Source organism: Taudactylus pleione, unplaced genomic scaffold (assembly GCF_031769625.1).
Source record: "Taudactylus pleione unplaced genomic scaffold, aTauple2 ptg000363l, whole genome shotgun sequence".
Taxonomy (NCBI): Eukaryota; Metazoa; Chordata; class Amphibia; order Anura; family Myobatrachidae; genus Taudactylus; species Taudactylus pleione.
Window position 1 is genome coordinate 1230704 of NW_028284764.1, and position 25779 is coordinate 1256482.

A 25779-nucleotide genomic window follows, 5' to 3' on the forward strand; every position below is an offset into this window, starting at 1 on the left:
CCTTTATTTATATGGAGCCACAAGTGTTCCTCAGCACCTTACAGAGTACATAAACATAAGTGAATAAGAAACCAGTGATTTACAGTAAAATACAAGTCAGGACAAGGTTTATATTTAAATACATTGCTGCATTAGCGATCATAACACTCAAGTAACAGGGCGTAACTGTTAGGTGCACTTGTTGGGAGTAAGGAGTAGATGAAAGTAAAAGTGAGATGTACAAGAGGGTAGAGGGCCCTGCTCATGAGAGCTTACATTCTAATGGGAAGGGGCAGACAAACAGGCGTGACACAGATGGGGTAGACCGGGTTAAAAGGAGCATGTAGCAGCGAGTTTGGATGAGTTCTGGACGGCTTTGATAAAATAGTGGGTCTTGAGAGCCCGTTGAAGATTTGTGGAGAGTCTGAGGGGGGAGGGAAAGAGTTCCAGAGGTAGGGAGCAGCACAGGCAAAATCTTGGAGGTGGGAGTGGGATGAAATAATCAGTTGGCAGGAGAGACTGCATGCATTTTTTGAGCAAAGCGGATGGATGGGAGTGTGAAGGGAGATTAGGTCAGGGATGTAAAGGTGAGGGCTTTGTAAATAAGTGTAAGAACCTTGAATTGGGTTCTGAAGGGGAAGGCCTTGTAGGAGAGGGGAGGCAGATGTAGAACGTTTGGAGCCAACAGCAGCATAAGGACAGATTGGAGTGGAGAGAGGTGGGAGTCGGGAAGGCCCGATAGGAGGAGGTTACAGAAGTCCAATCTGGAGATGTCCAGTGAAGGGTCTGATCTTGGAAATATTTTTGAAATGGAAGTACTGGCAGGACTGCGAGAGGTGCTGAATGTGTGGTTGGAAGGGAGGAGTCCAGGATAACCCCAAGACCAAGCACTTTGGGGCTAGAGGAGATAGTTGTGCCATCAATTAATAATTAAATTGTGGGAAGTGAGGTTATTCGGAAGGGTGGAAAGATGTTCACCTCAGTCTAAGACATATTAAGTTTAAGAAAATGCTGGGACATCCAGGAAGGGTTAGCAGCGAGACAGTTGGAGATACGAGTCGGTAGAGAAAAGGAGAGATCAGTGGAGTAAAGGTAGATCTGAGTATCATCAGCATAGAGATGATATTGGAGGTCAAAAGAGCTGATGAGCACCTGCAGAAGGATGCATAAAGGGAAAATGGCAGAGGACCAAGAACAGAACCTTGGGGAACCCCTTCTGTAAGTGGAGGTGGGGGTTGAAGAGGAGTCATGAGCAAAGACCGAGAAGGAACGTCCGGAGAGGTAGGAGGACAGCCAGGAGAGGGCAGTGTCATAAACTCCAAGGGAGTGAAGGATTTTCAGGAGGAAAGGGTGGTCCACAGTGACAAAATAAAAAAACAGAGGTCGAGGAGAATGAGCAGAGAGTAGTGGACATTGAATTTGGCAGCAAGGAGGTCACTGCTGACTTTCGTGAGGGTACTTTCAGTGGAGTGGAGAGAACGGAAGCCAGACTGAAATGGGTCAAGGAAGGAGTGGGAGGGAAGAAGGGTGGTAAGGCTCTTGTAAACAATATTCTCAATGAGTTTGGAGACAAAAGGATGGAGAGAGATGGGTCGGTAATTGGATAGGTTAGGATCAAGGGTAGGTTTTTTTTTTAAGAAAGGAAGAGACAATGGCATGTTGGAATGCAGAAGGGACAGTGCCAGATGAGAGGGAGAGATTAAGGAGGTGGGCAAGATGGGAACAGGCCAAAGGAGAGAGGTAGCGGAGGAGATGTGAAGGGCTAGGGTCAAGGGGGGGAGGTGGAGAGAGGGGAGGGACTGGATGAGGGACATGACTTCTCTCCAGATATAGGGAAGAAGGATGTCAGAGTTGGTAAGATGGATGGGTAGGGGTGGTCAGGGAAAACAAGGGATGGAGTGCTGACTCTCTATTTGTAAAACTGCTACCCTTTTAGTTCTTCACCTAATGCATAACTCGACCAAAAAACACAAATGTAGCTTTGGGTTTAGTTAGGTCAGATATATACAGATAGATTAATTGACTGCTGACATTAAAATGTGCCCTAGTTTGTGTGGGGGAGATGTATCAAACCTTGGAAAGAGATTGAGGTGGAGAGAGATAATGTTCCAACCAATCAGCTACTAGCTATCATTTATTCAGCACAGTTTATAAAATGGCCATCAGAATTTGATTGGATGCTGTTTCACATATGAAAAATGCGGCAAACCTCTGAAAACTGCATTTTCAAAGGTTTGACCGCATTTTTAGCATTGATGCATCCCACCCCCTGCGTGAGCGTATAGACTGTAAGCTGCAATAGGGCAGGGACTGATGGGAGTTATAAATATTCTCCCGCCGCACGTGCATTGTACTATGACCCTTCGCTGGCAATGTTTAGCTACCGGTGAAATAGAGAGAGCCCTCGCAGAGGTGCGCAGTTTTTGCCGGGGATTGGTAAATTTCACTCGAAAATTAGAGCGGGTCTGGGGAGTTTATACATATTAGTGCAGGTCACACTATCCTCCTATTGGTAAATTTAATTGGTGCTAAAACCTGTATTGCTGTGGTAAGTGGCGATACAGATTGTTAGCGCAAAGTTTTGTTATACCTCATAATATTGGGGGAGATGTACTAAGCTCTGAAAATTGATAAAGTGGAAAGAGATAAAGTCTTAGCCAATCAGCTTTTAACTGTCATGTTGCAGGCTATGTTTGAAAAATGACAGTTAGGATCTGATTGGTTGGTAGTTTTATCTCCATTCACTTTATCACTCTCCAGAGCTTATTGCATCTGTGCTAATATCAGAGCCAATATCATTGGTGCTGGGCTGTTCTACAGACTCTGGCTGTGATATTCACCCTATGCCTGGGCATCTTTTTCCCAGTGGTCATGTTCACCAGCAAGTCAAAAAATATAGATGGTACTAAGAATGCGGAGGGAAGGTAATCAGATAGTGGTTGGCGAGTAGCACTTGGTTAAGGTCTACCTGTCGGACCATTGCCATACCCAGTCTTAAGAAGGCAAATACTTGTGTAACAATTTGTACATGCGCCCATTTGTTTGTATACAATGACTGACACTGTGCACCCTGCGTTTCGCCGCTCCGTGAAAGCGTTTTCGGCCAGGTGTATACACAGTTCCATCAGGACACTTCCATTAACTGTACAATAACCATGGGTGGGCAGGGGCTGTTTGATTATTTGGTAAAATGCTCTTTTTAACAGCATATTCAAAAAATCAAGTCCACTGGCAGGGTGCTCGGGCAGGGAAGCAAAATTATATAGGTCTGTGTGTCTGTAAAATATATATATATATATATATATATATATTATACACACATAATTTGTGTATAAAGCTGGGTACACACTGACTGATATATTGCCCAATCAATTATTCGGCCAATATATTTGGTACCCGTCGGCCAGTGTGTATCAGCGACATGTCTGTGAACAATATCATTCAGATGTAACACAGACGTGAGTAAGACTCCTAACCCTGCCTTCTAACCCCCACCCCCTTAACCCTAACAATAGGGTGATACATTGCTATATCACAATAAAGGCATTGGAGGAGGAATCATCCAAACTTTAGCCGATTTCCCAATGACAACCCACTGAGGAAGTCCGATTGGACGAAACGCGTCTGGGCGTGGATGATGAGAACGTGAACGCGGTGACGTCACTAGTCCAGGAAGGAGTGTGGACGGACATCGTGACATCGGCTAAAGTTCAGGGTTTGGATGATTCTGCCTCCAATGCCTTTGTTGTGATATAGCGATGTATCGCACATGCTGTATGCGAGTGGTTACTGTGATATAGCGATGTATCGCACATGCTGTATGCGAGTGGTTACTTTGATATAGCGATGTATCGCACATGCTGTATGCGAGTGGTTACTGTGATATAGCGATGTATCGCACATGCTGTATGCGAGTGGTTACTGTGATATAGCGATGTATCGCACATGCTGTATGCGAGTGGTTACTGTGATATAGCGATGTATCGCACATGCTGTATGCGAGTGGTTACTGTGATATAGCGATGTATCGCACATGCTGTATGCGAGTGGTTACTGTGATATAGCGATGTATCGCACATGCTGTATGCGAGTGGTTACTGTGATATAGTGATGTATCGCACATGCTGTATGCGAGTGGTTACTGTGATATAGCGATGTATCGCACATGCTGTATGCGAGTGGTTACTGTGATATAGCGATGTATCGCACATGCTGTATGCGAGCGGTTACTGTGATATAGCGATGTATCGCACATGCTGTATGCGAGTGGTTTTAATCTGCTCTCAGTAAAGACTTCGTGCACCATTATGCACCTCCTGTATTATCTTATTTACAGAGAGCTCTAACCCCCTGGAAAAAGGGGGATTTCTAGGAGTGCTAAGAAATATATTGGACATTATCTGGAATGTCCTTTAATAGGCACCAAAAGCGTGCAGGAAAAAGGATAGCTTTGTTTTTAAAGTAATACATAAATGTGTGTGTGTTTGTATGTATGTATGTATGTATAATTATATATGTATGTATATATTAGATTATCTGAATGAGCTGTTTTTAGAATTTCCAGGAATTTTTGGAATCTCTGAACGGGTCACGCTCGTGAGCGGCGTGCTGACAGAGCATTAATACATTTCCCTCCTGAATAGGTCACGTTCCATACAAGATATTGTTTTAATGGAGGGAGACGCACTTCCTCGATTCTGATTTTCCCTGGTCCCTCACTGTGGGGTTAATTGGATTAGAGGGCAGCATAGGGGACATTCCAGGCCTCTGCTACAAATCATGGGAAGGGGAGGGAGAACCCTGTCTAGTGACACTGCACAATGCCTGTAGAAGTGGGTTAGTGCTGCGTAAACACTCTGAGCTCAGGATGTATAAAGGTTGATAATCCCATTCTGTCCTGCAATAAATATTGGCACTTTGCTGAGCCCTTTGTGCTTAATAACAGCGGGGCTTCATCACTGTGTTTAAAAGAGATCAAGGGGTCTATTTACTAAGCAGTGTTAGGAGTGAAAAGTGATGGGAGCTGATTGGCTGGCACCTTATCACTTTTCACTCTGTCTCCTAACACTGCTTAGTAACTAGACCCCAATGTGTTGATGCTTTTTTACAGTTGTATTGTGGAAACCAGCCCATAAAACTTGACATAAAAGGACCATTCCATAATTGCGCTTTGCTCCTGGATAAAGGAGAATTATTCTGTTACTTAAGCATCTAGGACCTCATTCAGAGGCGGTCGTTAGTTATAAGCGGTCGCACTGAATCAGGGCGGCCGCTTGCATCCTGAACGGCTGCCTCCTTGTCGATCGGTAAGCTGTGGGTTACCACCCACAGCTTAACGACCGACCAGGTTGATGGTCATCACCCACAACTTATTGGACCCACTTCAGTCTGGCTTCCTTTCCCAGCACTCCACAGAGACAGCACTGACTAAGGTAGTAAATGATTTGGTCACTGCCAAGGCTAAAGGCCATTACTCACTTCTAATTCTTCTAGATCTCTCTGCTGCTTTTGACACTGTTGACCACTCTCTTCTCGTACAAACATTACAATCCCTAGGTCTTAAGGACACAGCCCTTTCTTGGTTCTCTTCCTACCTATCTGATCGCTCTTTTTCTGTTCGTTTTTCTGATTCTGCCTCCTCTTCGCTACCTCTATCAGTTGGAGTACCGCAAGGCTCTGTCTTAGGTCCTTTACTATTCTCAATCTATACCACCTCTCTTGGCAAACTAATCCGCTCTTTTGGATTTCAGTACCATCTGTATGCGGATGATACTCAAATCTACCTATCCTCTCCAGATTTATCACCATCTGTATTGGTCCGTGTCACTGAATGTATTTCTGCCATTTCATCTTGGATGTCATCTCGCTACCTGAAACTTAATATTTCTAAAACAGAATTAATTATATTTCCACCGGCCAATAACAGTTACCAATCTGATCTCTTTATCACTGTTGATAACTCAACAATCCACCCCACCCCACAAGCTCGTTGCCTTGGTGTCATCCTTGATTCTGAATTGTCCTTTGTTCCCCACATTCAATCTGTCTCAAAATCATGTTACATACATCTAAAAAACATATACAAAATTCGACCATATCTCACACAAGACACTGCAAAAACTCTAATCCATGCACTCATTATTTCCCGCATTGACTATTGCAATAGTCTCCTTACTGGTCTTCCCAAAAACAGGCTATCGCCATTACAATCCATTATGAATGCAGCTGCGAGGCTCATCTTCCTTGCCAAACGTTCATCGTCTGCTGCCCCGCTCTGTCAGTCCCTCCATTGGTTGCCGGTTTTCTACCGTATTCAATACAAAATACTGTTACTTACACATAAGGCCATTAACCGAATTACACCAACATACATCTCTTCACTCATCTCAAAATATCTCCCAACCCGACCTCTCCGCTCAGCACAAGAACTGCGTCTCTCATCCCCACGCATTACTTGCTCCCATTTACGGTTACAGGACTTTCTTCGGGCTGCACCCACTCTATGGAATGCCTTACCACACACAATAAGACTTACCTCTACTCTTCAATCCTTCAAGCGTTCCCTGAAAACTCACCTCTTCAGACAAGCTTATCAGATTCCAGAACCGACCACATAACCTTCATAGCTTCCATGTCTTATCACATCCCCTCTCACAGTCCACACATTACCTCACATATTGTCTTTCTTTCACATACTCCTGACATTTTGCCGACATTCCTGTGTGACTGGATCATGCAGCCCACCAAGAAACTCTGCATTCTGGCCAGACCAAATTGCAATATATATAGCACCTATCCTTGTGTATCAATGCCTGTTTCCCTATAGATTGTAAGCTTGCAAGCAGGGCCCTCTTACCTCTATGTCTGTCTGTTATTACCCTGTTTTGTTCTATCAATGTTTCCAATTGTAAAGCGCAACGGAATATGCTGCGCTATATAAGAAACTGTTAATAATAATAATAATAATAATAATAATAATGGTCGCGATGGTGAACACCATCGCGACCATCGGGGCTTACGACCAGACCCTAGGCTAGGGTCTGGGCACTCGTAAGCCCCAGGGAGCTTCCTGCTCTGTTCGAGCAGGAAGTTCCCCACTGACATCAGCAAAGATGTCAGTGGGTCCGCCCCCAAACGGCAAGCGTTCCGACTGGAACGCCTCCTTTTGGCCGGGCACTCCTCCTGCCCACCCAGCAAACGGGGCGAGCTGTCACTCAACATCGACAGCTCGCCCCGTCTGCTACAAGACCCCTAACGATGGAGCGCCCCTAACGATGGAGCGCTGTGGGGCAACCTCGAGTCGGTTGTGAGCGCTCACGACCGACTCTGAATGAGCTCTTTAGTACCTAGTGTTGACTTGTTTTCCTTATTGGGGTCAATGTTAAACTGGAAAGAAGAGACAGACTTTAAGAGGGCTCGGTAATGTCATTGGCTCCCACTGAACAGGCTGCAATCTTATTATTGGGGCTGATTCAAATCCCAATCAGATTTCCGATTATCGGGAATCCGCGCGTGCGCACGACCTGTTCTGCGAATGTGCAGAACAGTTCCTGTGTGATCACTGCTATGCCTCTGCTTGATTGACGGGCAGGGCCGCCATCAGGGGGGACTGCCGGAACTATAGTCCCGGGCCCGGACTGAAAGGGGGCCCGGGTAGCAGCGGAAGCAGCGTAGTGGACAAAGTGCCGGCGGTATTTTTAATTTGGAGCTTGCAGCAAGTTGATCGGAGCTTGAGGACCGGCAGCCAATCAGGAGCGGCCGCAGTTGCAGCTCCTAATTGGCTGTCGGTCTGCAAGCTCTGATTGGCTTGCGACCAATGCTATATTAAAAAATGCGTTGCCTGCCCCCCGGGTCCCGCATGGCTGGAGCAGGAGCAGCATGAGAGGCTGTGCAAGGAAGGCAGCAGCTGGGGAGAGAGGGAGCAGCAGCTGTGGGGCGGAGAAGCTATTTACAGCCACCGCATGTGGTGCAGAGGAAGGACGGCAGGAGAGGCTGGAGACTAATCAGGTACATAGACTCCAGCTCTCACACCCTGCTCTCACACTCACACCCTCACCCTGCTCTCACACTCACACCCTCACCTTGCTCTCACACCCTCACCCTGCTCTCACACTCACACCCTCACCTTGCTCTCACACCCTCACCCTGCTCTCACACTCACACCCTCACCCTGCTCTCACACCCTCACCCTGCTCTCACACTCTCACCCTGCTCTCACACTCACACCCTCACCCTGCTCTCACACTCTCACCTTGCTCTCACACTCACACCCTCACCCTGCTCTCACACTCACACCCTCACCCTGCTCTCACACTCACGCTCACACCCACACCCTGCTCTCACACCCACACCCTGCTCTCATACTCACCCTCACCCTGCTCTCATACTCACCCTCACCCTGCTCTCATACTCACGCTCACCCTGCTCTCACACCCTCACCCTGCTCTCACACCTTTACCCCCACCATCATGCTGTTCACCCACATTATCCACAGCGACGCCCACCTCTGACAAACTGCCACCCCCCACCTAAGGGAAGGGGCCCTGCCTATTTTGTCAGGCCCGGGCCCCATCATTACTGATGGCAGCTCTGTTGACGGGCAGAGGCATTTAAGGGGCGGGACAGCTGGCGCTCCCGTAAACCAGGCGTGTCTGCTCCGGGATGGCAAGGCCAGGGGCGGTGATATTTAAATGTTTGTATTCACAGCCTGAAAAAAGGACGCCCACTTCCCCTTACTCACATCCGTATACTAGGGGAACATAGCGAAACCATCGGCAACATCGGACCCATACGCACACTTGCACAAGCCCTGACCTTACTCAGAAATTGCTACCAGCCACGCGCGCTATCAGTGCTATGGCTGCTTATGGCCACACAATGGCTAATTTATGCACGCCCCTGCAACGGCGTTGGAACGCTCTGGCATGCCAGCGTTCGCCCGACCACCCCCCCCCCCATCACCACCCACAAATGGCACTTCCTGTCAATCACTCTGTTCTGGGTCTGCGTAGCCTCTGCAATCGAGGTTCTGAACGCAATTGCTAGTTTGCCCACTCGCACTGTGATGCATGCGCAGTACGCAACAAATGACCGATTGCGTGCGTATAAGCAACTGCGTTCCCTGCTGAATCAGGCCCATTGTCTGTTCTGTGGGTGTATTTATGGGAGGAGGAATGCCAGCCGCTTCGTTCCCAGGTGCACAGAGATAAGAGGCTGGGGTCAGATGTAGACACCGTAACCTGCCACAGGGCTGGTGCAAGTCTCGATGATGCGAAGGGATGCACCAGTCCGTATTTACAGCGTGCATGGGCGCTAAAAGTGGGCGTGTCAGTCCTTGCACATTTTGCCGCAGGGATGTACATGAGGGATTGTGTTTGTGGTGGCATTTGCATAAAGTCGCAGACGGGAGACCACCAATGGACGCTACTGCGTGCGTTTCTGTGTACGACTACCAATCATGTCCTCTGTCTCTTTATGTTGTCTACAGCTGTTTCTCTTCATTACAGTCTTCCCTACTGTGACAAATATCTGTGGCTAAGTAAATGTCCGGCTGTACACCGTCGCTTTCTGACCTCTCTTTACTGGAGTTTTCCAGACGTTGCGCCGCTGATTTTGCGCCTGCTGAATATCGATGAGGGGTTTGGAAATCTGGATAACGCGTGAAGCCCGCCTATGGTAGTGCAGTGAATACCCTCAGGTTTCTCCCCTCTCCTGCTCCTCCTTGGTGATGTTTTAACATTTCTAGCTGTCAGTCTAACTGGAAACAGACTCCGTGTTATAGAAAGAAGTTACATAACGGGTCCGTGTGACTCCGGAATCACAGAGGAGCCTGCGCTGTAACACTTGTCAGGTATAATGGTAGAAAAGTCTGTCTGCGCTTCTGTTCAATGTTACCGGGTTTTTGCCTATTTTTCTTAGAAGTTTAGAACTTTTACCATTTTTTTTTTTTTAAAGTAAAATAAAAAAAATTTGAACTTGTGAACATTTATTTACTGTACACCATAGTAAAATCGATCATATTTTTACATACGAGTTCATTTAAAAAATTGAATTCCAGGGATTAAAGGGGAAACGACGGATTTACCAGCCGCCAGTAGCCGGTAAATGAAAATGTCACTGCTATGTTACATTGGTGGCTTGTGATACAGAACTGACCAATCAGTGCTCTCAGCACATGACGACAATCTGTTTGCCAGAGAGGGGGAGGGCAACGGGTGCGAATTACCTGGGCTTGCTGGAGGGACCCGGGGCCGCCCCCTGCCCCTCCCTCCTATCTCACAGCGGCCAAGCACACGTTGCTATTTGCTGGGCTGCAGCAGTCTCCTATGACTTTGGGGAGGAGCGATCACACTGAAAAGTTATTATTATTTATTTTTTTTATTTCTTTTCCCTAAGGGGACATGGCCACGCCTCCTACGTTTAGGCATAGACTTAGAACCGCTCACGTAGGAGGGCCATATTCAGATAAATAATCTGCACCTGACATAGGCCTGGTGTAAGTTTCTATGGTGCGACCGATGGTAGAGTCTAAAGATGCACTAAGTGGTATTACAGCGCCTGCGGGCACTGGCAGGTGGGCGCCTCGGTCCTGGCACATTCAGATACACAGATGTACAGCAGGGAACGAGCTTTGTAGCAGCATTCGCGTAAAGACGCAGCAATGGATGCGGCTGATATAGAATCAGGCCCCAAATGTGGAAATCTGATGATTTCGGAGGATTTGCGGCAAAACCGCTTTCATAAATAGGTCCCACTGACTAAAATAGATTTGTTACTCCTGTAAAAAAAAAACACACTTAGAACAAAACTTTATTGTCCTAACTACATTAACGTCACAGAAGTAGAGCGTCTGATGTATTATCATAGGGAACATCATTTACTTTATGGACATTTGGTCCGAGGGTGTTTTAATTAATCTGCAGTTCCAATCTACCCCCAACTATCCCAGTCCTAATAATAAATATAAATCTATTCCAATCTAAAGGTAATGTAATGTATGCCCTTTGGGCTAAAGAATTATAAAAAGTGTAAGCTCTCCAGCACCAATTACATAGCTCTGTGGACTGCAGCTGTCACCGTTGCCAAAGGAAAGTAGATCTCCGCACTGGGCGGAGCGACAGGGTCTGCCCACATGTGGCCAACGTAATGGCCTTGCCGTTACTGGTTACTATTCTGCATTAGGGCGATTTTATTTTTTTCTCCCAGATAAAGCTGTGCAAGACTCTCTTCAGACCAGTTTATGGGGCCCATTTATCAAAGTGTATTTGAGGTAAAATCCCTGAAAACACACGTTTTCGGGGCTTTACCTCAAATACGAAGTATCCCCCGTATGTATTAAGGAGGGACCGCAGAAGGTATCTCCGATACCTGCTGTGATCCCTCCATAACCGCTGGCAGCTGAATCCCTCATAGGTTTCTATGGGGGATGCGATGCTGCCAATTTTACCAATATCTGGAATGCGATGCATTCCAGATATTGGCTCCCGCAGCTAACGCCACCTGAAGATGACGTTAGCCGCTGTAGCTTATGGGCTACACCAGGGGTCTTCAAACTTGGCCCTCCAGCTGCTGTGGAACTACACATCCCAGCATGCACTGCCATAGTTTTAGCATGCTGTTATATCAAGAAGGTGGTAGTGCATGCTGGGATGTGTAGTTCCACAGCAGCTGGAGGGCCAAGTTTGAAGACCTATGGGCTACACCGTGCACTATTAGCCGACAGAGAGATCCACCGGAACCCTCCCCAGCTATGTCGGATGTGCATGTGCAGTCACGGGACTGTGTATGTGCACCACCCCCAGCACTGGCCAGCAGCTCTCCGGAGACATCGCAGGGACAGGATCCTTTCGGAGCCCGTGTCCCTGCGTGTCCCGGATGATACATCCGGCCGATAGAATCGCTTTTTGCAATGCGATCAGTGGCGTTACTGGCATGTCCTGATCGCTTTGTAAAAGCGATCATTGATAAATGGGCCCCTAAAACATTGTTACCTTTTTAGAGAGATTTTTTTTATTTCAACACACAGTGCAATGCACTTTTTGTAATGGCATCTTTTGCACAAATCACCTTGTTGTATAGGGAAGTTTATGGATTTTTGTGCTGGGATTTTGGGAATCCGTTGAGTAGGAAATAATGAGAAACGGCACTAATAAAGGGATTGAATTGGGAGGAGGCACGGGGACACCATCAATCGTAAATGAACTGTATCTAGGAAAGCCAATAAAGCCTGATATGAGAACTTTTTAATAGTTAACAACACATTATTATTATTATTATTATTATTAATATTATTTTTATTTATATTGCGCACAAAGGTTCCGCAGCGCCTTACAAAGCTCATACATAGACGAGCACATAAGAAAAACAGTTATTAACAGTACAAAACAATGCAGGACAAGGACATGGTTTATAACATATATATATATATATATATATATATATCAGTTTGATAGAATGAGATCCATCTGAACACATTGAATTGTGAAAGCCCCAAAAGCAGGGATAGTAATTAGCAATATGACTCTCCATCATATTACTGGAATGGGAAAAAATAGGGACCTCTATGGGCACCAGATTTGTCCCCGGTGTTTGAGGAGCACTATGTTTTTGGGGGCTCGTTCAGGGTGATCCTGGTAAATCTATGGCCGCCTTATTATTTGGCAGATTATTTGAATAATGCTGCTGGCTATACTTAGATTTATTATATCGTTTTGTGTTTTTATACATTTAGGTTTTGTATTTATTGTTTAGCACAGTGGTTCCCAAACTGGGAGCCGCGGCACCCTGGGGTGCCTTGGGATACTTGCGAAGGGTGCCTCAGGTTGGTGGTCCAGAACTAAATCAAAATATTTATAGTCAATGTGATTGGATAAACAAGTGCTGGTGGCCACCAATCTTACAATGCGTGGACAAACAGAACAACCTTGTCCACCACAACATATCTGAGCCTAAAGCTGGCCACACACTAGAACAACTTACATCCAACCAGCCAACTTGTTGATTGCTTGGAATGAAAATCTGGTAAGGAATGGGAGTAAATGATCAGCAATTTACTCCTAAATGCCAGAAAACAGATGAAAATTGTCGTTCAGACAAGTTTGTTAAACGTTTGATCTAAACTATTTATTCATACAACAGTTTCGGTCCATTTTTCAGCGTCTGGGAGCAAATTGCTGATTGGTTGGAATGAAAATCTGGTAAGGAATACAATCTACTAGTTGGCTGGTTGGACAGATAATCTTTCGATGTGTAGCCAGCTTTAGAGTAACAGGTAGACACAATTTATTTCACTGAAGAATTTTTGCTAAATTTCTCAATAAGAAACTTTTGACCTAGAGGTGCCATGGAAAAAATGCCCATACTCTTGGGCGCCGTGATTCAAGAAAGTTAGGGAACCACTGGTTTAGCATAAATCATCTTTAAATTGGTCAATGATTATATGTCCATGTGTTTGTTTGTTTGTTTGTTTGTTTGTTTGTTATATATATATAGTTTTCTTGTCATGCTTTATTGGCTCTCCTAGATACTGTTCGTTTGCTATTGAATGTTTGATTGTTTTTCCCATTCAGACCTTTTCAGTGCTGTTTTTCTTGTTTCTTGTTTTTCTTCTGTGACTAGTGTCAGGGGTGCAGGATTTCGGCAAGTGCCTGGTGTTTGTCTTTTTGCAGTGGTGCCTGCAAATATGTGCTCCATCCAAAAAAGGAGCTAAACAGATTGGATTTGTATTGGATTTTGCGCATGATTACGCATCGGCATGCTAAAATAGGAATGTATTTTTCCGACATAAGGTTATATAGATGAGTGGGGGTTCAAGAGGGTATTCTGTACTTACAGACATACCATTATAAAATGGATTTAATAAAAACATATTTATTACTTAAATATTAAACAATATATAGAACTTATTCATGTATACAGTATTATTAGATGCACTGGGGTCTGTAATAAATTGTTATATAAGCACACTGGTTACTTTACTTTACATTTTATAGTATTTAGTCTGTAAATGTTATTTATCGGACTTTCTAAATACATTTGCGTAACTCTCACCTGCTCACCCTGTATTACTTACAAATCCAGCCACCTCCACTCTGTGTTCCTCTTTTTCATGAGCATTGTCCCATTTGTGGTAAAAATTTGTGGCTGTAACTCACTAAGGGGTCTATTTACTAAGCAGTGTTAGGAGACAGAGTGAAAAGTGATAAGAAAGTGATAAGGTGCCAGCCAATCAGCTCCCAACTGTCATCTCACAGGCTGTGTTTGAAATATGACAGTTGGGAGCTGATTGGCTGGCACCTTATCACTATCTTATCACTTTTCACTCTGTCTCCTAACACTGCTTAGTAACTAGACCCCTATGCTAGTAAGTTTATATTGTGAAGTTTGGAGTAAAGATCAATTTGAAAAATGAACAACAAACCACTGTCCAATGTGTGTAAAAGTAAATGTTTCATGATAGTTATCAGTTAAAAGAATTGCTAACTTTTTAGACAAATTTAAATTCTAGTGGTGTTTGTGGCCCTTGGATATGATCTAGATCAGCTGTGCAACAAAAATAAACTAGTCTGCCCGGATTATATAAGGGCATTGATGGATAACACAATAAAACATCAAAAGCTTGTACAAACCATTCAAATGAAATTTGCTCAAAGGCGGTAAAATCCACCATAAAAACCCTATGGTCTTTTTCGTCGACCATCCTGTAATAACTCAATAAACTCCTCCATTGTCGTTTCAGGCTATGATTTTGCAGCGGTGTTGGAATGGTTCGCTGAGAGAGTCGACCGCATCATTCTGCTCTTCGATGCTCACAAGCTGGACATCTCTGATGAGTTCTCGGAAGTTATCAAAGCTCTGAAGAATCACGAGGATAAGATGCGGGTGGTCCTCAACAAGGCAGATCAGATTGAGACCCAGCAGCTGATGAGAGTCTACGGCGCCCTCATGTGGTCCTTGGGCAAGATCGTCAACACCCCCGAGGTGATCAGGGTCTATATAGGCTCTTTCTGGTCCCATCCTCTTCTCATTCCTGACAACCGCAAGCTGTTTGAGGCGGAGGAGCAGGATCTTTTTAGGGATATCCAAAGTCTTCCGCGCAATGCGGCCCTAAGAAAACTCAATGACTTGATCAAAAGAGCACGACTGTCGAAGGTGAGTTAACATCTCGAATACTGTGTTCAATTCTGGAGGCCATATCTCCAGAAGAATATTAATACATTAGAGACTGTATAAAGAAGGGCAACTAAAATGGTGCAAGGTCTACACCACAAACATACCAGGAAAGACTAAAAGATCTTAATCTGTATAGTTTGGAGCAGAGAAGGGAAAGGGGGAACATGATAGAAATGTTCAAATATATAAAGGGTTTTAACAAGGTAAAGGAAGGAGACATTCTTCAAAGAAAGAGAAGTATTAGAACAAGAGGACATGTTCTGAAACTGGAGGGTGGTAGGTTCAGGGGAAATTTGAGGAAAAATTACTTCACAGAGAGGGTAGTGGACAAGTGGAATAGCCTCCCATCAGAGGTGGTAGAGGCTTAGACAGTAGAGCAATTTAAACATGCATGGGATAGACATAAAGACATCCTTCAGAAGAAGTAAGGATCAATAAGAGTTGAGGTAATAATATGTTTAAAAATGGGGAAGACTAGATGTACCAAGTGGTTCTTATCTGCCGTCAAATTCTATGTTTATATGTTTAACATCTCGTCTTCAGATAATAATGTCTTGTTTTGGAATGGAAGTCTCCTGGAAGCTCTAGCCCAGTGGTGGCCAAACACTGTTCTCAATGACCTCTCACAGTTCATAAACGGGGTGACATGGCCACATCATTTTGGGGCAAATCACTTACTCAAGAGAGTGATGGGTACTTCTGAAGAGTGGGGCAGTCCCTCTAAAAACCCCCCATCAATGTCAAGCGCACCTGGTTCTCAATCACACGGCACAGAAGGGTCATCCGTTAGCGGGGTACACCTCACATCTGTCCTGGAATCTGAGAAAAATAAATCATAATCGTGGGATGGCTGTACAGTCCTGTCGAATCGAGACTGCCCTGCCTCTAAGTTGGGAGGCTGCCCCCCCTTCTAGTGTACTGTACTGTTCAATTTTTTTAAAACAAAAGTTTAATCCGGATGCATGCCATATGCAAAATGTTTCAATTACTCTGCCCTTCATTGGTGATGTAGCCGTTCATAATGTACTCCGACTGGATGCCAACATACGGATGATCTATCAAAAGAGAACAGTGGAGCCGTTACACATTTTAGCCAATGAGATTCTAGCTTTCATTTTCTGGCATGTACTAGATAAGTGATAGCTAGAATCTGATTCTTTGATATGGGCAACACCTCTAGTTCTGCTTTTGAGAAGGATGGATGACTGCCCCCCCACCCTCCATAATAATGTGGTCTTGCATTAAAGGGGGGAAACACTTTCCTGTCGTACCGAGTGTTATGGAGGTGAATTGTTAAGGGCAAAATCACATTAAAGTCATGATAATGTCAGTGCGCCGAGAGAGGCAGAAATAGGGTTAATGTGCCTCATCCTCCCGCCTTGTAGAAAGTGACTGTCAGTGACTCTAGAGAGGTATAAATATAAATAATGTAGAACTGGTCTATTGTGAAGCTGGGTTTGGGGATTTGAAGCTGTCTGTATTGAGCGATGATTCACGTTTGGTATTTCCTGTGTATAATGGGACTTTCTACCCTTCTAATACATTTCTGGGGTTGAACAGTGACAGGAAATTGTGCGATGCTTTTCTTGTGTTAAAAATGAAATAGGTTGGAAAATACATGATAAATTGGGATTTCAGGGGAGCTGACATAATGATATTGCTTCGGCACTTTAATTTCACCCCCTCTGTGTATGAAAAGAGTTTTATGAGTCCATTTAAGTTTTATGTGACTTTGATAATTTGTCTCCAATCTGTCATGCTGGGTACACACTTGGTTGGAGATCGCTCGTGCTTCGGTCGGTGTGTACACTCGGTGAGCATCATCATTCAGACATCGGATTGGCCCTGCAGCACGGCCGATGCGATCTGGCTGTGTGTACGAACAACCCGCCGTCTGCCTGTACATTTGCTGCAGGTACCGCCAACACTGGCATCATAACTGGGCAGGTAAATTTAAATGCCTGTCTATTTGTGATATCAGCCCAGACATCTCGAGCCGCCGATCGGTACAGTAAAGGGACCTCTATCCATTATACGACTTTTTGAATGATCCGACCAAAACCAGGAGGTTTTGGGTGCATTGTTGAGAAAGTCGTCAAATGGATAGCCGGCAAGGACCGGCGAGGCGCGTGCACGCTGGGTCTATGCCGACCACGACTATCTATGGAGCATGCTGGTCAACCTGAAGACTATCGTCAGGTTCCACATGTTCCCAGATAGGAGGTCGGGATCCTGCACTGAATGACGTTCAGTGCGGGCACCGCGCCTGGCGACCTGATGGACTGAACACTAGTCGTTCAGTTTTTCAGGTCGCGTAATGGATAGGCCCCTTTAGTGTGTGCAGTTTACCAATTGGCCGCCAGGACGACAGATCGGTCTACTGACCAATCCATCATATTGGTGTGTACCCAGCCTTAGAGACCTGACTATCGCTGGCAGAGGGGATGTGACAAAATGCACCTGGTACAACGTATAATAAACTGCATTATGTAGTCAGTTGTTAATATCCTTTTGTAAAAATAAATATTCATTCTGCTGATTTTTGCTAACATTCGCACAACTGCTGTGAGCGCCAACAATCGTTCCGTGTTCAAAGTCTGTCCGATCGCCTCATTTACCCATTATTTCATGAGTGATGTCCTTCATTAGTTTCTGCGTTCATTCACCTTTTCTGCTCTACGTCAGCATAACCTGCGGAATATTACTAGACGTATGTATTGCAGTGTTTGCTTTGATCCGTTTTCTCTGTGAATTTGTACCTTTTTACAGTCTGGAGCTTACGGTTTTATTGTGCCATCCGCAGGTCCACGCTTATATCATCAGCTCCCTGAAGAAGGATATGCCGGCCGTCTTTGGCAAAGACAACAAGAAGAAGGAATTGATCGCCAGCTTGGGGGAGATTTATTCCCGGATTGAACGGGAGCACCAGATCTCTCCAGGGGATTTCCCCAACCTGAAGAAGATGCAGGTACAGCAGTCACACATGTGTGGGGCAATGCCCATCTCATCCTTGGCATGGGGAAGGCTCTAGTGTCCACTGGTCAGCAGGGAATGGCAAAGTGATGGAGACCTAGTTCAGTTGTTCCTTGTACCCAAACATTGTATTACCTGTCACCTGGAGGAATGTTCTAACATGATTTGATTAGAGCAGTATTACAGTCTAAAGCTGGGGACACATCGCAAGCGATGTCGTCAATGATTTCCGTTGAACTCCCGGACAAAGGATATAGTGCATACACACTGTGCAATCTAACAAACGATATATCTTGCATTGTTTGGTGTTTAGATCATTTACCATATAATGTAACCATATTGCCTGGTCGTTCGGTAGAGCGTTCACACTGCATGATCTGCGGCGAATCGTTAATGAGATTGACAGATCTTCCTGCATGTACAAAAGATCTGAAGATGCGACCAACGACCCGCGGGAATGCACGTTAGCATCGTGATAGAGCGTACACGATGGACGATTTGAACGATCTGTCGTTCCGATGCGTCGGAATTCGGCCAAATCGTTCAAAATATCGTCTAGCGTGTACCCAGCTTAAGAAATGCTCAGATGGATCTAAGGTCACTTACTACTTGCGGCAAAAGGATTGAAAGCTAAGTCTGGCCCCTTGCCAGTCTGAAAATTATTATAAAACTCTAACCCCCTTCCCAGCCTTGTGTGTGTTGTGCAGTCAGTATAATATATACATAAACCTAGGAATTCAAAACTCACATTTATATTGTACAGTAACGGCTGTAAATCCTGACCGTAATATGCTGGGAACAACTGTACTGTAGTGTGGGCTTGATTGGCTGCGCTCTCTGTCTCCATCTAATGGCCATAGCTGGTACTGCAGCAACAGATGTGCCCATATACAGCTACTGTATATGCCAGGCCTGGCCGGGATGTAGTCTGGAACCCGACGGTCTAAATGCCGACCGCCGGCTTCCAGACTGCTTTATCCCGACTAGGGAGGAAAGACAGGCGTCTAAATCTAGACGCCTGTCATTTCCCCGACGTCTGGAGACCGGCGCCCGGCATCCCGATCGAGCCAATGCCGGGCACCGCAGCAGACATCCACGGAGGGGGGAGGGTTAGGTTTAGGGCTCCCCGGGGGGGGACTTAGGGTTAGGCACCCCACCGGGGGACTTAGGTTTAGGCAGCAGGGAAGAGGGGTTAGGGTTAGGCACAGGGGGGGAGGTTAGGGTTAGGCACCCCTAAGGGAGGGTTAGGGGGGTTGGGTTAGTTAATACTTACCTTTAGGACGATCGGGATTTCCTCCTTTGTCGGGCAGCCGCGGTCGGGAATTGATGAATTAATACATATCACACCCACCTGGCCAACCTGTGGCTCTCCAGCTGTTGTGAAACTACAAGTCCTAGCATGCCCTGCTACAGTTTTGCTATTAGGGAATGCTAAAACTGTTGCAGGGCATGCTGGGACTTGTAGTTTCACAACAGCAGGAGAGCCACAGGTTGGCCAGGCCTGGTATATGCCATGCAGGTGCGAGACACCTAGCACGAGTGAGCTGTGGTGTAGCGGTCTTTTTACACGACTTTTTCACTCGGTTGTCCATCTTAGTTGCAATGTGACAAAACAGTTTCTCGAGATAGCACTGATTAATTTGATATGCGACACTTATATTGTTCGTCTTAATCTGCACAACTGAACTTGCATTACTCTCGTGAAGCGGTTTTGTCGCATTGCGAGGAATACGCACATTCCAGCAAAAACCATGGCAAAAAAGATGCTCGGCTCAAAGCCGAGTCCTACTGGACCTGGTACGCCGAGAAGGGCTGTTTAGTGCGACTGTGGCAATGAGGACACCTATGGGGATGCAGCTGAAATCCCGGCTGTCGGGATCCCGGCACTCAGAATGCCGGTGCCGTAATCCCGATACCTGTCAGAATCCTGGCGTCGGCATCCAAACAGTAAATAGTGAGATTAGGGTTAGGCACTAGGAGGGGAGGGGTTAGGTTTGGGCACTAGGGGGGAGGGTAGGTTAGGGGTAAGGTTAGGATACTTACTGACAGGTGTCTGCAACCTAATCCTGCCGGGAGGCCGGCGTCGGGACTCTGACCATCGGGATCCTGAGCGCAGGCATGCCGTACCCAACCCCACATATTTCCCCCATGTCTCTGTGCTAATAATGTCGCCAATAACTTACTGGTATAACTCCATTAAAGGTGTAGGGATTATATTCATACATTATTTAGACAAATTATTTATGATACAATTATTTATTTGATTCTTAAATATACTATACTTATGCATAATTATACAGTATATTATACTTATGCATACTTATACAGTATATTATACTTATGCATGCTTATACAGTATATTCTACTTCTTGAAAAAATTAATTTGTAGGTAAGAGTCAGTCTTTTTGTGTGCTCTGATTTACGCACTTTGCTGTCTGCAAGGCTCAATACGCAAGCTTAATCTTGCTTGGCATTACACTGTTTGTAAATGTGTCCCATTGGGGGAATTCATGATAGTGTCACACAGATAAAACAACGCTAAGTGTGAATCCCATCTTTATATTAATACCTCATGTTTTTTCTATTTAGGACCTTTTACAAGCCCAAGATTTTAACAAATTTCAGCCTTTGAAGTGCAAGCTTCTGGAGACGGTGGACGACATGCTGGCCCATGACATTGCCCATTTGATGGTACTGGTTAGACATGAAGAAACTCAGAAGCCGGTTCAGATGGTGAAAGGAGGAGCGTTCGAGGGTACCCAGAACGGGCCATTTGGACACGGTTACGGGGAAGGGGCGGGAGAAGGCATCGATGATGCAGACTGGGTAGTGGCCAGGGATAAACCCATGTATGACGAGATCTTCTACACACTGTCTCCCGTCAACGGCAAAGTTACCGGCGCCAATGCCAAAAGAGAGATGGTGAAGTCCAAACTGCCCAACACCGTCCTTGGGAAGATCTGGAAACTGGCGGACATAGACAAAGACGGTTTGCTGGACGATGACGAGTTCGCCTTAGCCAATCACCTAATTAAGGTGAAACTAGAAGGTCACGAGCTTCCCAACGATCTCCCCTGTCATCTCCTCCCACCCTCCAAACGGAAGATGGCCGAGTAACGGGGGATTTGGGGCAGTTTTTGATTTATAGTAATGTTCCTTACTTCCAGATGCTAAACACGAATGAGCTTTTATTAACAAAATAACCAGACGCTAATTCAGTTTTCATTTGTGCTGACATTTACTAAAGAAAAAAAAAAAGGGAAGGGAAGGAAGGCCAATCGGAAAGAAACAAGATGTATAACGTATTCCCGAGTCCGTGTAGCGCTGTATTGTGCATCCTATATACTGACTGCTTTACCAATACCTCAATGTACCGTTACCCTGCCATGTGTTATGCGGATAGGTCTGTTGGCTTTTTGAATGGTTTTATCGCCTTTAGGAACGTCTATACCTGTTTTATGTTCTGTGATTGGGAAATCTGCGAGGTGCGTTTCCTGGAGGTCAGATCTTTTTAATGATGTTTTAGAATAACGTCCATTTGTCTCCCACGGTAAGTAGTAATATGCAGCATTAATAACGATACTGGAGGACAAGATGATACATTTGTCTGACGTTTGATTCGTGTGAAAAAGTCTTAAGTTAAATCCGTTTCATGATGGGAATTTGGCAGATTTATATCCGATGCCTACGTAAGTGTAGTGTGGGATTTATTGGGGTGTTTGGCCCATTATTAGACAAGAAAAGGATGTTCTGCAGCATTTGGATAATGAGCCAATGCAGCCGATGGATTCACAAGTTCTAAATTACATCACTGAGGCACGAGGCGCTTCATGCCTCATCCCTCATTAATGTGAATTGATACTCCTTTAATTATAGGCTTTATAAATATTAGTTGGTTCCAAAAGATGGCTGCCGCCACTTGCTGTCTGTTTTATCCCGGTATTAGAGGAGTTTATAATCCAGAGTTGCTGAGAATGGACAGGCACAGTGACTGTGCGCAAATGGTATTTTCATCTGCTAAATATATAACTTATTTTATAAATATATGCTTCAAACAATGCGCTCCGTGTGTTTTATTGCAAGTCCACGTTTCAGTCACCATCTTCATGCTCATTACTAACTAATGAATTTGTTTATGATAATTTGCCGTCAGCAGGAGGCGCTGCCATAGGTTACCTGCTGCACAATGTGGGCCTCTAGTATGATGCGCGAAACGGCCAGACTTAGCGCAACGTAAATCCTCAATGCAGGGCCGCAACTAGGGGGGGGCTAGAGGTGCACGTGCACCGGGTGCCAGAACTCAGGGGGTGAAAAAGGGCTGATTCGCGGTGGCTTGGAGGCTGCAGATTCAGAAAACTGCCATCCAAAAATGGTCGCTGCCAAGGAAGAAACAGATGCTAGAGGTCCTTATTGGACCTCTAGTGTCTGTCTCCTCCTTGGCTTCGGACATTTTTGGATGGCCACTTTCAGCAGATTTCATGCGGACTAGCCGTCCGCATGGACTCTGCTGAAAACGGCCATCCAAAAATGGGCACCGCCAAGGAGGAGACAGATGCTAGAGGTCCTATTGGACCTCATAGCAACGAGCATGAAACCCCCTGGCAATGAGCATGAAACCCCCTGGCAACAAGCATGGAACCCCTGGTAATGAGCATAAAACCCCTGACAACGAGCAGGTAATTTTAAAGTAATTAGAAGCCTTACTGTGGAGCATAAAATGGTGTTGGGCAAATATGTAAATGGCACTTTGGTAATAGGCATTACAGTGTGTGGCATAATGTGTAATGGGCATTATGGTGTGTGAAATAATGTAAGTCACTATACCAAGGACATCTGACTAGTGCACTGCCTTATGGAGGAGCAAGGACAAAATCCAGGTACAGGAAGGGAGGGGGCACAAAATTGCTGCCTTGCACCGGGTGACAGATATTCTAGTTTCGGCCCTGCTCAATGGGAGAGCTGCAAGCTTCAACTTATTTATGAACTGTCGCTTGTATAACGCCAACATATGCCGTTGCGGTTTGCAATTTACACGAGTGGCTAAATTTCGGCCAGTGTGCGTCAGATTGCAGAGCTAGATTGTGATGTTTAGTGTGGGGCAGATTGGGGGGGGGGAGATTTGGGGCAAATACAAGATCTAATTTTACATAGTGGGACTATTGGAATGAGATTCTTTTTAATTCGCGTACAGATGCGCGGCCATTTGCGTACAGATGCGAGGCCATTTGCACTCAGCAAAACGCACTGGAATTTTGTACCAGCTCACCGATAATACAGAAGGTCTCAACGTCACCCCACCCTCATGATTAATATAAGCCGTACAGATGTAAATGTGTTTTCTTTTTAGAAATGGCTCAAACATTCTAATGTTTACACAGATCGCCAGAAACCAAGAACCTGATTTTTTGTTTCGTTTTTTCTTTTCAAATCCTGATATTCCAGCTTCCAAGTATTGCCGCTGTTGGATATGCATCCATTCATGGTGATCTTAGTGGCAACTAGTCCCACTCCTCCTGTACATACAGGTTCAGTTGGAGCGTGGACTCTAGGAAATAAACCTCCTAATGTAAAATCTGGTCCATCTGGGGAAAAAAAACAGGATATATGGCTGCAGGCTCCATGTACAGGAACATGTATAAGTAACTACCAGTGTTACCTATATAGGTGTGGTATAAAAAGCTGACACCAGATTATCGAATGTCAACAGTCAGAATGCCAATTAGGTCGACATGCAATATGTCGACGTTCACAACTGTTTAAAATGTCGGCATGTTCATAACGTTGACATTAAACATGTCGCCACCAAAATGTTGACACAGTTTTTTGCATATTTTACCCTAACTCTAAACCTAAGAATAACACAAAAATGTACATGTCGGCATTTACTCAACATTTGGGGAGGAAGTTAATGTAACCCCATCTAAGAGTATGCCTATAGCAACCAATCCGCTACTAGCAAACATTTAGAAAGTTAATTATATAATTGCTTTGGACAACTTCTCCACCCGTCCTCTTTGGATACATCCTGAATAAGGTGTGCTGTGGCTCGCCGTCTGCTGCCGGGTTACTGGGGCTATTAAAAAAAAATATATTGTTATATACTTGGAGAGATTTAGCAAACTTTCTAAAGTGGAGGCATTGCCAATAGCAACCAACTCAGATTGTACGGCACTTCCTGTCGATCACTCTGCGATGGGTCTGCGTAGCTGCTGCGATTCACAGTCCGGATCGCAGTGGCCGATGCATGCGCAGTACGCCACAATCGGCCGATTGCGTGCGTATTAGCAGTTGCCTTCCTTGCTGGATCAGGCCCATTTTTCCTTCGCTTGTTGCTGTGCCCTCATGAAAGTAACACGATCTGGAAGGGTTGGAGCTACACCAGTGATGGTGCTTAGTAGCTGCCGTGTACTGGGCAATTAGACACAGAGCTTGTGTATCTTTATAGCTCTCCCAGGTTTGATACATCTCTCCCATAGACTGATTAGGATCCCTAGGCAACATTCAGGGTTTGGGCCCCTTCTCACCTTTATTTGTCAAAAAAAAAAAAAAGAGTACACCCTAGAAATTGGTCAGGGTAATCATGGCACTGAGCAAGAACCTAGGTTGCCTAGTGGATAATCTCCCTATGAGTAGATGGCTCCCATGAGGTTCTCCTACATGTGCAAACTTGCTGGCTATAAAAAAACCTTGACAATATTGAATGTTCTTTAACCTTTGCCTGGTTGTCAGACAGCAGCTAATGTCTCTGTCTGACAACTTGGCGGAGCGCATATTTATACTACACTCATAGGGCCCAAGGAGGACGAGCCTGAAATACGTCCCCCGGGCAACGCGGTTTCGGCAAGTGTCATTTACCAATTATTTGTCTCTATTACATCCAAAAGGTAAGAAGTAGATGAATGCATGCTACGTACATTTATACATTGCTTAATAAGGAGCCTGTGCACGTACCCGTCCATAATACCTACCAGTATCTAGGGCTCATACTCGTCCCACCCAATACCTTCGCCATCCTATTCCCTCACATTGGCGTGACTGATGATAACGGTGAGTGTTTGCATATAGCGCAGGTGGAAATTGACAATTTGTCCGTCCTATGCAGAGTATTTCGGAACTCGCCAAGATCTGTCGTTCTGTGAAACTCTGCGGGAACAATGGGAGCGCGTGCATCGACCTGTCTCGTGAGCGTGTGTCAATAGCTCTGTGTGACTGAGACGCGCCTATGTGAAAGGGACGTCTGCTTCTGAGGAATCTCTTACACCTACATGGGGCTGACGCAAGTGCTGTTACTCATGATGGCGGTGGCTGGCCACAAAAACAAGGGTTGGCGTGCGTGGGTGTAGCTATAGCGATTGCAGGGAGTACCATTCCTATGGGTCCCAACTTTTGGGACCTGACTCGGGTCATGTAGTTGTCTACCAGAATCCTGGAATTGCCCACTAAACACACTGGCTTAATGTGAACTCGGGGCACTACAATGTGGCATATTGTTAACTTGTCTAAGATGGCATAATATGAACTGGGTGCACTGCATGGTATAATGTGAAATAGGGCACAACAATGTGGCATATTGTTAACTTGGGGCACTATTATAAGGCATAATTTGAACTAGGAGTACTGTAGGGTATAATGTGAAATAGGGCACTACTATGGGGC

The 25779-nt window shown here is 45.3% G+C and overlaps 1 protein-coding gene across 2 annotated transcripts in view; it reads left to right on the forward strand.

The window, feature by feature from the left end:
• EHD3 (EH domain containing 3) overlaps positions 1-22181 on the forward strand; it is a 51691-nt gene extending 29510 nt beyond the window's left edge. For both annotated transcript variants that reach the window (XM_088444428.1, XM_088444429.1), the window contains 3 exons: positions 14717-15129; positions 17954-18118; positions 20713-22181. In XM_088444428.1, the coding sequence (XP_088300554.1) occupies positions 14717-15129; positions 17954-18118; positions 20713-21240 (1106 nt within the window). In that variant the 3' untranslated portion in view covers positions 21241-22181. The remainder of the gene's footprint in view (positions 1-14716; positions 15130-17953; positions 18119-20712) is intronic.
• The last annotated feature ends 3598 nt before the right edge of the window (positions 22182-25779 follow it).